Raw genomic sequence first — 13,997 nt, 5'->3', positions numbered from 1 at the left:
TCCTCTGGCAAGATTTTAAGTACAGCAATTCAAGAAGATTTCTCCTCCTAAACGACATTATTCTGAAGTGTACTGCCTCTTGATTGCTGGAAAAGAATCTTAAATTCATTTAAAAAGTAAACTATGAACAAACTCATTAAAAGGGATGAAAGGACTATTGAAATTGATTAGCACTAATTTTCCACTGTGCCAAAGTGTGCAGTGTCTTTCAGAGGAAACTATAGTACATCTGGTGAGTGTGCCATGCCAGTGGGGAGAATTGAATGCCCCTCATCTCCCTCTTTCCCTAGGGACAGCAGTCATGAGTGCCGGGTGTGCGGGGTCACAGAAGTGGGTCTTTCCGCATATGCAAAGCATATTTCTGGCCAGTTGCACAAAGATAACATCGATGCCCAGGAAAGAGAAGATGATGGAAAGGGAGAAGAAGAAGAAGAAGATTATTTTGACAAGGAACTCGTTCAGTTAATAAAGCAAAGAAAAGAACAAAGTCGGTGAGTAATGATTTTGATTTTTTTAAAAAAAGCCTATCTGAAATAGGATAGTAGAGAATACGTTTTCCATTTCCATACTTGTCAGCCTATAGCATTCAATCTTATCTTAGTTGTAAAGTTTAGCTCGAAGTTGCTGTCTTATACATAAAAGGGCAGTGGAATGCTTTCTTGAACTCCTATACTATTTGCTTAAAAAAAAACACCTCAGTGTTGTTCCTACATAAAGCTAGCTATTGCTGCTACATATCTGAAATTTTTACCATGTTGATAACTCTGTTTAGGACTATTTTTATTAGTTCCAAAGTTTTTGGTTATTAAAAAATTCTTTTTATTTGATATCCAAATTTTCTTGTAGAAAAAGTATTAGTATATAAGCTTCATATGACTATTTTATATAATATTCTTATTGCATCCCTTAGGAAAAACTGTTTTGCTTAATTGAATTAACATGGTGCTTCTACCATATTTGATTTATCGTTTTATGTTTAAGTGCTTTAGTAAATATTTATTGAATAAATTTATCTTTTAAATTTGACAAGATCATTTCAGCAGTATAAGTTTTCCTGCTTGTACTACTTAATTTCATACCTACATCTATATTAATGTATTAGGCTGTTTGTTATATTTTAACATTGCTGATTTGTGGTCTAAATACTTTAATTATTGAAGCAGAAATTTTCAGATATGAGTAAAAGAGAGAACCAGTTATGAGATGGGGTAATTTTGCAAGTCCTAGGGCATGATGAGAAACATTTCAAATTCTAAAAAACATTTTAGAGATCCTTCTTGAGTAATAGTTATATCTGGTCTACCTTTCATTTTTAGTTAGAGGTTTGAATGTAAAAATAAAGTAATTTTTACTTTATATGTTAAATGCGTTTTGAACAAGTCCTTGAAGGAGACTTTCTTAGTTTTAAAATGTCATTGGCAACTTGGTTCTTTAATTGTTCAGTCCTTCAAATGACATTCTCACTACTTTCAGTGTAGCTGTACTTTACTCTTGTTTTAAGGTGCTGGTAGTGCCTCTAGGAGACTAACTTCTATTTTGGTTATTACACTCTTGTGCCATTGTTAGCTTATCTGTGTGAAGATTAAACATGAAGTTAGAGGGTAAAAGAGCTTCTCAGTAAATTCATGTTATAGGTAACTTCTAATTATTATAGTTAACTTCTAATCTCGAAGACATTAGAAGCTTTTAGAGCCAATTAAAGTCAGTACTGAGCCTGGCCTACATGGCTCAGCGGATGTGTGTCGACCTATGAACCAGGAGGTCACAGTTGGATCCCGGCACATGCCCGGGTTGTGGACTCGATCCCCACTTGGGGATGTGCAGGAGGCAGCCGATCAATGATTTTCTCTCATCATTGATGTTTCTGTCTCTCTCTCCACCTCCCCTTCCTCTCTGAAATCAATAAAAATATATTAAAAAAAAATAAAGTCAGTACTGAGTTTAAGATTCATGTCAAGTTCAGAACAGGGAACCCAACTATAGAAACTTTGTTTTGGGATATTCATTCTATCAAGGCCTAGTGGCTGAGAGTGGAGACTAACTGTCAAGGTCCAAATCTCTTGTTATACCACTTACTATTCTGTGCTATTCTGGACAAATTACTTCTCTAATCCTCGGTTTCCTCAGCTAAAAAGTAGGAATAATAAGAATATTTGTTTCAGAGTTGTGAAATTAAATGATATAATTTATATAAAATGCTAAGCATTAAATGCCTGACAATTAGTAGGTACTCAATAAATTTTATCTAGTATTACTCAATTTTTTGAGCACCTTCCATATGCTAAGCACTATGCTAGGCATACCATAGGGAGTTTGTAGAGAATATAATTTTACACATATTCCTGTGATGTTTACTTAAATTTAATCACATTTCTGTGAGCTCCTTGTCTAACATGAATAGTTCATACAGCCGTAGCTTCTTTATAAAAACCTCTAGCACATGGAACGCCTTATAGCACTTATTGTGGGTGCTGCTTATTTGTTTTGTGCTATTTTACTCTGTGACCATATTTTATCAACTAGGTTGTAAGCCCTTCAGGAATAGGAACAGTGCATACAAGTTTTCATTCTCTACTAACAGTCATTGAAAGTGTTTATTAATGAACATGATTATAGTAAAATCTTACCATTTAAAATAGGTTAAGAAATTGGGTTTTTTTTCCCAGAAAGAACCAACAACTGGATAAATCATAATATTAAGAGCAGCTGAACTTAAATTGTATTAATTATGATAACTAACCATAGCTGCAAAATATAATTGGTTTTATTTTTAAAATGCTGGCCCTGGCCAGCAACTACTATTAAAAATAAAAAATGGACTCTATATTACAAAATAGTCTAAGTAACAGGGGAGGGAGGTCGAGGGGAAGTTTGGTGGGTTATGCCTTTAAAGGAAGTAAAAGAATTCCTTTAAATCAGTAATGAAAAACTTTTTCTTTCAGACAAGATGAACCTGCCAGTGGCAGCCAAGAAATAAAGTCTGATGACAGGCAGCTCCAGCGGAGACGAGACGACAGAATTCCTTACCAAGACAGAGAGAGCTACAGCCAGCCAGCATGGCATCATCGGGGACCTCCTCAGCGGGATTGGAAGTGGGAGAAAGATGGCTTTAGTAATACTAGGAAAAACAGCTTTGCACATTCTTTGAGGAATGGTGCTGGACCAAGAGGGTGGCATAAGGGTGTTGCAGGAGGCTCCTCAACTTGGTTTCATAACCATAGTAATTCTGGAGGTGGTTGGCATTCAAATAATGGAACGGTAGATTGGAATCACAGTGGTACAGGAAGGAATTCCAGCTGGCATTCTGAAGGAACAGGTGGCTTTTCCAGTTGGCATGTGAACAGCAGTAACGGAAACTGGAAATCCAATGTACGCAGTACAAATAGTTGGAATTACAGTAGTCCTGGAGACAAATTTCAACCAGGCAGAAACAGAAATTCTAACTGTCAAATGGAAGACATGGCTAAGCCGTGGAACAAGAAATCCAAGTCAAACAAATACAATCAAGAGAGATATAAATGGCAGCGGCAAGAAAATGACAAAGTTAGTACAGTTGCCACATACAGAGGTCCTTCTGAAGAATATACAAGTGATAAATTTTCCTCACAAAGCTTATTTGACTTCAATTTTGAGCAGCCAGAAAGCCAAACCACTAAACAGACGGAGACCATAGCTTCCAGAATGGGTGGGAAGAACGGCAGTGTCGCAAGGGAAAAGCACCGTCGCTGGACTCCTTACCCGTCCCAGAAGGCTCTGGATTTACAATCAGGAATGAAGGACGTCACTGGGAACAAGTCAGAAGTGATAGATAAGCCTTTCTTTGATTTTACCTTAATCCAAGGAACACAAGCGTCCCAAATTGATGAAACAAATAATTCCCCAATATTGAAAACACAAAAAGAAACACATACTGGATCTCTTAATCACAAAGCCACTTCTGGCTGCATTACAGAAAAACCCGAGCAAGCGTATAACTTAAATAAGATGCCATCATTAAAATCCCCACTTCTTCCAATTCCAGTCACTAAATCAGTCCCTCAAAAGCAAGATTCAAAGAATCCCTCAAAAAACACCAAAGCGAATTATTTTTTTCCTGGAAAACATTCAAATTCCTTAAACAAACACAAGGGGGAAGATAATCATGGCTCTTCTTACAGGTCCAAATTGCAAAGTTCATGTCCTCGTGTTTTAAAAGGGAATAAAAATAGGTTTGGCACTCAGAGGGAATCTGATGAAAATTTAAGTGATACACTACAAAAAGCCAAAGAGGTGCTACAGTTTCATGAGTCATTGCAAGATCCGCTTCTTAGCACTTCTAAAAGGACCAGGAACTATGAAAAAGCAAGTAGGAATGTAGAAGAGTCCGAAAAAGGATCTTTGAAGATTGAGTTTCAAGTACACTCATTAGAAGATGGGAGTGATGGAGAAATAGCTGAGGTGGAAAAGCATGGAACAAAAATTGGAACCCTGGATTCTGCAACTACAGAAGTCTTATCCTGCAGCACTCAAAATGCTGATGAGAAAGAGGGAGAGCGCCCAAACCTGAAAACACCTAGAAAACTATCCGCTTCCCCATGTGAGTCAGTAGTTCACCAGAAAGAATCTGGGTTACAAATGACATCTGTTGCCAGTCCACACTCTGGTTTACTACTAGACTTAAAAGCCTCTCTAGAAGATGGACAGGTTGATGAGTCTGTTAAATCTCACGTATCTTATGAAACAGAAGGCTTTGAGAATACCAGCTTGGATGCAGAGCTTCAAAAGACTGATATAACTCAGCCCTCAGGCCTTCTCCTGCCTGAACTAAGTAAGCTGGGCTTCCCTGCGTCACTCCAAAGAGATCTCACCCGGCACATTAGTTTGAAGAGCAAAACTGGAGCACACCTTCCCGAGCCAAACCTCAATAGTGCTCGCCGCATTCGCAATATTAGTGGCCATCGAAAGAGTGACGCAGAGAAGGAATCTGGGCTCAAGCCAACCCTTCGGCAGATTCTAAATGCATCTCGGAGAAATGTCAACTGGGAACAGGTCATTCATCAAGTAACCAAGAAAAAGCAAGAGCTAGGCAAAGGCTTACCCAGGTATGTGCTGCTTTTCAGTATCCATTTCTCTTCAAGTTTACCCTTTGACCCTGGTCAGGAGAAGAATTCTTGTTATATTTAATTAAATGTTTGCAAAAAATACGTGTGCCCTGGCCTGGTAGCTCAGTTGGTTAGAGCGTCGTTCTGATACACCAAAGTTGTGGGTTCAATCTCTGGTCAGGGCACATACAAGAATCAACCAATGAATGCATAAGTAAGTGGAACAACAAATCAATGTTCCTCCCTCCCTTCCTCCCTCCCTCCTTCCCTTCCTCTAATAATCAGTTTTTTAAAATGTGTTGTGAATGTCGGATTTAACTATCAGAGTGACTGCTACTCTATAACAAATGGAATAAAGTGTTTCCTAGCAGGAAATTTAGGTTAAAAAGAAGCACACTACTTCTGAGAAATGAGCTGGGGACATAGTAAAAAAATCAGAAATCCTGCACTTTGGCTTTAGGGGCCAGAAAGTAACAGCATTAAAAAGTATATAAATCTGATTCTTATCTGTAGATCTTCATTGAGTGATGCAACTTTAAGTATAACAATTCTCATTCTCTTTTACCTAGAATCTTTACCCTTTTGTATTTACTCTGGGCATTATACGTGTGATCACAAAGTATTTTTTCTTAAGTGCTTGTGTAATAATTTGGCTAATCATCTGATGTTGAGGTACGAAACTTTCTGAATGGTAAAGTAGCATTCAACAGATTTGCTACTTGAACATCATCCTGCTGATTACAGTTACATTTCTATCCTTATTGAAATAATGTATTTATTGTACCCCCTTTTCCTTTCCATAACTTGTGAATATTGAGATTACAAATACAGGCAGTCCTCGGGTTACGTCGGACTCGACGTACGTTGTTTTGTGGTTACATCGCCATCTCCCATTTATTTATAAAAAGAAAAAAGTTGTATGTACATATGTGCTTTATGTTTTTTATTATTTATTTACCACAAGAAAAGGTCAGGAATTGTTATCTTTCTTTTAAATTTTTTTTACTGTTTCACTCAATTACGGCTGTGCATGTGCTTTATGTGAGTGACGTAGGTGTGTTCTGACTTATGGCGAAAATCGCGTTACGTCGCACCGCAGGATCGGATCTCCAACGTAACCCGAGGACTGCCTGTATAAAGCTCTGCCCTGGCCGATGTGGCTCAGTTGGTTGAGCATTATCCTGTGCACAGTTCAAGTCAGGGCACATACCCAGTCAGGTGTGTACAGGAGGCAACTGATTGATATTTCTCACATCGGTGTTTCTCTCACTCCTTCCTCCTCCTTCTCTCTCTAAAAAATCAGTAAGACATATTCAACAACAACAAAAAAACAAATATAAAGTTCTTAGTATAATGTCTGACATTTGTGAATGCTTAATAGACATTTCTGTTAGTTTTGTTTGTTATTAAAATTATGTACTTGTTGGTTTCAAGCTCCATATTAAATAAAAACCTCAATTTTTACTTTCTCATGTTCTCATCGCTGTATACTAATTCTAATTTAGTAACAATCACTAATTTAGACTTCTATCTGTGTCTTGCTTTACAATACTTACACTACAAAACTCACACTGGTTATTTACGTAAAGCTCTCAGACTGAGCTCCTTGGGCCGAACCATCTTACTTATGTTTGTCATTTCAGTGCACAGCAGAGGCTGGAACACAAACTGGTGCTCCCTTCTCTCAACCGTGTTGGATTTATGATTTCTTTCTTTCTTTCTTAAGGTTTGGCATAGAAATGGTGCCTCTAGTTCAAAATGAACAAGAGGTCCTGGATTTGGATGAGGAGCCTGATCTGTCCAATCTAGAAGGATTCCAGTGGGAAGATGTGTCCATTTCTTCCTCTCCTGGATTGGCAAGGAAACGAAGCCTTTCTGAGAGCAGTGTGATCATGGACAGGGCGCCTGTGTATAGCTTCTTCAGTGAGGAAGGTGCAGGCAAAGAAAATGAGCCCCAGCGGATTTTTTCACCTACTAACTCATTGAGGGCTGCACAGAGTCAAAAATCAACGGTGGGCCCTAAGCAGGAGGTGACACCTCTGGCTGCTTCCCTGAGAACAGGTGAAAGGGCTGAAAAGGTTGCTCCTCGAAGGCGGCACAGTGCACAATTACCCTCGGACTGTGCAAAATCTTTGATGCATTTGACAAAAGACCTGAACAGCCAGGCGAGTTCTGGACCACCTTCAGAGAATCCGAGTGCCAAGGAGAGTAATGGAGAAGGAAACTCTTTATCATCATATGCATCCTCAGCTCTTGCAGGCTCCAGTTTGGCAGATGCAGGCACAGATAGTAGCTGTACCTCTGGTGCTGAACAAAATGACGGTCAGAACATTAGAAAGAAACGAAGAGCCACTGGAGTGAGTATGATTCCCTGTGTCTTTTGTAGAACATTTTATGTGGTGACTTGGATATTGTAAGGAAGATTTAACGGTTTAATTTTCCTTGGGTGTCTAGGGTTGTGGTTCTCCCTACTCTGGCATAGAAGACTTGTGAGGTTCTTACTCTTTCAGATTATTCTACTGTTTTCTTTCACTGAGTAATTCTACTAAGTTCGATGTAATTGAATATGATTGTACAGTACTAGGAAAATATGAAGTCATCTCTAAAATTAGTCATCAAGCCAATCATTTTTATACCACCTGACAAGGAGTAAGCCACATCTTCAGCTGTAACTTTATCTGTTTCCATGATGCATTCTGTACGGCTGCTGAAGAAAGGCATTCTAGTCTTGCCTTCAGAGGGCATGCAGGCTTGTTGGATCTAGCAGTTTTAGGCTTAACACCGAGTTTTAATGCTACTGGAGTGCATCTATATAAGCATAGTCTTAGAAATATTTGTAGTCTCCGTTACTCTGTCTTTTGTACTTCATTTATCCATCATGGCCTTTCAGAATCCGCTCCTTCACTGACACCACTTCTGTTCTGGCATCTCTGTTGCTAATATTGCTTAACTCTTTCAGAAACCTTTTTTGAAAAGAAAGAATTGTGACAGTAATACAATCTGGAATCTAGCACTGTGAGAAAATGGGCTATTTCCTTTAATACTGAGGCAATCCTATATAATAAAAGCCTAATATGCTAAGTGTCCTGTCATCTGGTTGGCCATTCAACCAATCAAAGCATAATATGCTAATGATATGCTAAGGCCGCTCAACTGCTTGCCATGATGTGCACTGACCACCGGGTGCAGACAGTTGACTGGTCAACCAGTCACTATGATGTGTACTGACCACCAGGGGGCAGACGTTCCGACTGGTAGGTTAGCTTGCTGCTGGAGTCTGACCTGAGTGAGATGGGCTGGACACACCCTGGTGACCTCCTGTATCCCTCCGGCCCCAGTCATGTACCGGTGGGGTCCCTCAGCCTGCGCCCTCTCACAATCCAGGACCCCTCGGGATGTTGGAGAGCCGGTTTTGACTCTATCCCGCAGGCCAGGCTGAGGGACCCCACTGGTGCACGAATTTGTGCAGCGGGCCTCTAGTATAATATAACAGAGCGAATAAGGGCTTGGGCTGTAGGCCTGGATTCAAATTCCAGCTCTGCCCCCCTTTGAGCTAGATACTGTAGTTGGGTGAGAGATTGTTCTATGACAAAGCCAATATCTTAGGGTTTGTCTCAATAGACTCTTTAGCTTTTCATTGTAAATATTTTATTGCTGAAATTTAAAGTAGAAACTGTGCCACTCTGAAATCAGATATATGTATCACTGGTTTTGTCCATGCTTCTAGGTCTTGCTTTACCAAGGTATGAAATGCTTTGCCTCTGCCCTGTGGGGTTTAATACCTCTAAAATGCTAAAAAGGTACTTGACCTTAGATTTTAAAAAAAAATCATATGTATATATTTATTCAGCTAATATTTTAGTTCATATCATGCACAGGAGACTTCTATTATCCTGTTAGTGATGGTAAAAATAATAAAGAATATTGTATGACTATCTCAGAACTAATTCTTTTTCCCCCCTCTCTGGATAATGGCCATTATATATTTAATATTATTCAATTTTCTGTATTTCCTCAGGATGGATCTTCTCCTGAACTCCCAAGTCTTGAGAGAAAAAATAAAAGAAGGAAAATTAAAGGAAAGAAAGGTATAGTGCAGAATATTCTGGCAGATGGAAATTGTTCTTTTAGCAATTCAGCCTTTTTACAACTTCACATAGTATCGTTTGTGGTTTTCAAACACTGATCGCCCATTTATTATTTTTTTTACACTTTTGTTGTCTTGCTTAGTGCATGGAAAAGTTTGATTTTCTACTATATACATAACATACAGTTGCATCTGTAGGAGAAATACATGATGCCACATACACCTGTAAGCTAAAGTTAATATATATCTTGGACAAATTGAGTTCAATATAAAAACAAAGTCTCATTGGACCTTTTCAATGGGATAAAGAGGAACAGGCCTTTAGTAAATTTTTGTCCATTTTGGTCGTTTATCCATTTCTTTTAGTCTCCATTTTTTATGAATCTTGGTTGCTTTACTCATGTGAAATGAGGAGAGAAGTTTTTAAGGTGGCTCACTGACTGATAGGCTTCTTCAGCGCTTGCTTTGCACTGACCCTGACCCTGATCCAGTATGAGAGCGAGTGCGGGAAGTGATTGAAAGAGCCTTGGGGGGTTGGAAGTGATGTGTAAGGTAGGAGTCAAGGATGACCCCAGTTTCTAGCTGGGGCAGCTGTGTGGATGATGACATCATTTGTAGAGCTAGAAAACTCCATGAGGAGCAGGTTGAGAATAGAGGAAGATGATGAGTTCCCTCTTGGATCCCTTGAATTAAAGGACCGGCTGGTGTAGCTCAGTGGTTGAGTGTCGACTCATGACCCAGGAGATCACATTTCGATTCCCGGTCAGGGCACCTGCCCAGGTTGCCGGCTCGATTCCCAGTAGGGGGTGTGCAGGAGGCAGCCAATCTCTCATCATTGATGTTTCTATCTCTCCCTCTCCCTTCCTCTCTGAAATCAATAAAAACATTTTATTTATTTATTTATTTATTTATTTATTTATTTATTTTTAAAAAGGACCTTAGAGACACCTAGGTAGAGATACCAAGTTGGTAGTTAGATACGTGGGTCTGGTGTTTAGGAAAGAGGTCCTGGCATATTGAATGGGGAAAAGACAAAGATTACAAATACATATAGTAGAACATTTTATTTAAAGTAACAAAAAAGTTTGATTTTCTACTATAGTAATGGAAAAGTTTGCTATAGCTCCTTCAGGCAGATTTCTCTAATAAACATAACTATGTTAATTAACAGACTAGAAAAATATGGATTGGGAGGAGAGTGCAAGCGGAACAGATCTGGGGTCCAATCTAAGCAAAAGCCCTGGGTGAATAGTGTGGTAGATAAAGGAGGAAAGGGAAGTGGAAACTGCAACAGTGGATTTGCTTGGGACAAAGATTTCACTGGAAGGGTAGTGGTGGAAAATGGTTATTAGGAAGATGGTACCACGTGGTGGTACTCCTGAACCTTTGAGGCACCTTCATCTTACCAATTCTCACTTTTGGTTTCCCGCTCTGATAGCAACTGGCTTGACTATATGATTTGTGAGATTCAGTGAGTCCTGGTACTGTTGGGGAGAAATAAAGGCTTATTCTAGATACTGATGTAGTTCCATGTTCTGAGGAGCTATATTATTAAATAAATACTAAAGAGGAGTCTCCAGTATTAAACAAGGCTATGGTTTCTTTGGCAGAACGTTCTCAGGTCGACCAGCTGCTGAATATTTCGTTAAGAGAGGAAGAACTAAGCAAGTCGTTGCAGTGCATGGATAACAACCTTCTGCAAGCCCGGGCAGCACTTCAGACAGCTTATGTTGAAGTTCAGAGGCTTCTTATGCTCAAGCAGCAGGTAACAGCAGGTGGAACATTTAATGAAAATGGATAATCTCTCAAATTGAATTTGAAAATTCATAACAAAAATACTTTATTTTTAGATAACTATGGAGATGAGTGCACTGAGGACCCATAGAATACAAATTCTGCAGGGATTGCAAGGTATTTGGATTGGGCCCTCTGTAGCTTGTTACTTTTTTTCTCTATAGAGGGGAATGAAATAGTCATTAAAAAATCATATGATTTCTCTCATGTCTCTTGGTTTCATTCTTCTATTGAAAGGTCTATAAGACTGTACTTCCATCCCCAAAATGCTTAGCAATGGAGACAGTATATTACAGAAGGAGCCTTGGCTTAGGAATCAAACACCTGGGTTCAAATCTTGTCTCTTCTATTAGTATCTATACTAGAGGCCCAGTGCATGAAATTTTTGCAGGGGTGGTGGTGGTGTCCTCAGCCCACCCTGCATGCGCTCCAATCTGGGACCCCTCGAGGGATGTCCGACTGCCCATTTAGGCCTATCGGGATTGGGCCTAAACGGGCAGTCGGACATCCCTCTCACAATCCAGGACTGCTGGTTCCCAACCACTCGCCTGCCTGCCTGCCTGCCTGATTGCCCCTAACCGCTTCTGCCTGCCAGCCTGATCAACCCCTAACCACTCCCCTGCCAGCCTGATTGACGTCTAACTATTCCCCTGCTGGACCGAATGCCCCTAACTGCCCTACCCTGCCAGCCTGGTCACCCCTAACTGCCCTCCCCTGCTGGCCGGTCACCCCCTAACTTCCCTCCCCTGCCAGCCTGGTCAACTCTAACTGCCCTCCCCTGCCAGCCTGGTTGCCCCCCAACTGCCCTCCCCTGTAGTCTTGGTCCCCCCACCCCCAATAGCCCTCCCCTGCAGGCCTGGTTCCCCCCAACTGTCCTCCCCTGCAGGCCCGGTCACCCCTAACTGCCCTCCCCTGCTGGCCTGATCACCTACAACTGCCCTCCCCTGCTGGCCATCTTGTGTCCACATGGATGTGGCCATCTTGTGTGTTGGAGTGATGGCCAATTTGCATATTCCCTCTTTATTAGATAGGATGACTTTGGATAAGTCACTTAAAATCTGAAAAAATTAGATTATTAATGCCTATTCTGTCTATAGCCTTGGTGGTTTTGTAGCTATGACAATCTATTTTGAAGAATTAGGAGAACCTTTAAATTCTTGTATAATCTTTAAAATACATATTGGCTAAGAACAAGTGACTTTTCAGATAACATTTTTGCTTTTGTATGTATGTATGTATTCCATTTCAGAAACAATATGAACCTTCTGAACGCCCATACCAGGTTCCCTGTAGCCTTACGCGAGAACAGAGGAGCAGTAGATCTCAACATCTGCTGATGCCATGCTGCTGCCTACTCCCTTCTTCCCAGTTTTTCTGGAGCCTCCATCATCCACAGGAGTCCCTTGCCAAGTACCCACATCTCCTACTTTCCAAGCCCATGGCAGTGTTTTTGCTCCGGACTCATCGATTCGGATTAAACAAGAACCTATGTCTTCTGAACAAGAAGATAATGTGAATGCTGTGTCACAAGGCTCTCCTTGCAATGTGTCCAAAGAATTACTGCAAGGTAATAGTATGTAAATTTTTCTCTGATTTAAGGGCAACCCTGTAATGGGCAATTTTATATCAGTGATGTAATGTTATACTTGTTCATTAAACTGAAGTTAATACAATTAATTTTTCTTAAGGTTTTCTTCATTCAGGAGAATTATTTAAATATTAATAACTTTTCCTTAATTTTCTCTAATATAGAATTATTTGATTTTGTACTAGCACCTAAAAAGTTCCATTTATTAGGATTGGTGCAGAATTATTTAGTTCTGGGGTGATAAATAAGGTTGATGTTGTTCAGTCAGATAAGATATTTTCTCTGAATTTCTTAGCACTTGAATGTCTTTATCACCTAAAGTACAAGCCAGGGTTAATATAAACCTGAGAAACCAGATAGCCATGATGAAAGGTAGAGGGGGCTCTAGGGTTTAGAATCATCTAATAGGAACTTGAATGGTTTTGAGAAATAGGCCAAGGTTTTAGTTTTAGTCTTTACATAAAATAACACTCACTTGGTTACTATTTGAAAATAACTTCTGAGCAACTTAAAATATTACTTGAAATTTGCATAGCCACAATGGTGCTATATTAATAGTTAAGTAAAAAGTAAACAAATTGGCATTTGTGTGATTTCTTAAGCCAAAATAAAAATTCTGAAGAATTACTCTATTTCGCTACCTCTTGCAACACTAATTTAGATAATCTGTATCAAATGTACCGTACTTTCCGGCGTATAAGACGACTGGGCGTATAAGATTTTCTGGGTTAAAAAGTCGTTTTATACGCTGGAAAATACGGTATATTGGACTATATTGATGGGATTAGATATAATGGATAGATATATTGGACTTACCGTATTTTCCGGCGTATAAGACAACTTTTTAACCCAGGAAAATCTTATACGCCAGTCATCTTATACGCCGGAAAATACGGTATATTGTCATTCATATTGAATTTTTGTTACTTTTATATGTGTGATATTTAGTAGTTTTCTTGAAAAAACTAGTAATAAAGAATATAGTGATCTTTTAAACTAATTTTTAAAAAATAACTTTAATTCGATTTTTTTTTTTTCTGATTGTAAGACTAATTTATGTTGCCCTGGCTGGTGTGCTCGGTTGAACGTCATCCCATGCACCAAGAGGTTGCCAATTCGATTCCTGGTCAGGGCACATGTCCAGGTTGCGAACTTGATCCCCAGTGGAGGTGGCGATTGATGCTTCTCTTTCTTATTGATGTTTTCTCTCTCTCCATCTCCTTCCCTCCCTCTCTCTCTAAAATCAATTTAAAAATTTAAGAATAAAAAAATCCTCTAATTTATGTTCATTGTAAATAATTGGGAAACTAGAAATCTAAGTATGTTATATGTATAGGGTGTCCCCCAAAAATGTATACACTCACCTAATTTTCACTCCTTTTCAGGTTTAACTGATTTGAAGCCAGACTAAGCTTTGACCAAAGAAAATTTATCCTAAAGTGCCACT

The 13,997-nt window shown here is 39.4% G+C and overlaps 2 protein-coding genes across 2 annotated transcripts in view; one reads left to right on the top strand and one right to left on the bottom strand.

Annotated features, from left to right (window-relative positions):
- The window catches only part of SNAP23 (synaptosome associated protein 23), a 143,782-nt gene that overhangs the window by 72,566 nt on the left and 57,219 nt on the right, over window positions 1-13,997 (bottom strand). The gene's annotated exons all lie outside the window — the stretch shown is intronic.
- ZNF106 (zinc finger protein 106) overlaps window positions 1-13,997 on the top strand; it is a 59,079-nt gene that overhangs the window by 24,914 nt on the left and 20,168 nt on the right. The window contains 8 exon segments of the mRNA XM_079767589.1: window positions 291-491; window positions 2,943-5,081; window positions 6,808-7,438; window positions 9,100-9,169; window positions 10,779-10,933; window positions 11,019-11,078; window positions 12,212-12,284; window positions 12,287-12,529. Of these exon segments, the coding sequence (XP_079623715.1) occupies window positions 291-491; window positions 2,943-5,081; window positions 6,808-7,438; window positions 9,100-9,169; window positions 10,779-10,933; window positions 11,019-11,078; window positions 12,212-12,284; window positions 12,287-12,529 (3,572 nt within the window).

The sequence above is a fragment of the Cnephaeus nilssonii genome (genome assembly GCF_951640355.1).
Source record: "Cnephaeus nilssonii genome assembly, chromosome: 4".
In the NCBI taxonomy this organism is placed as follows: Eukaryota; Metazoa; Chordata; class Mammalia; order Chiroptera; family Vespertilionidae; genus Cnephaeus; species Cnephaeus nilssonii.
Note: the sequence above shows the minus strand (reverse complement) of the source record. Positions and strands in the feature narration are given on the sequence as shown.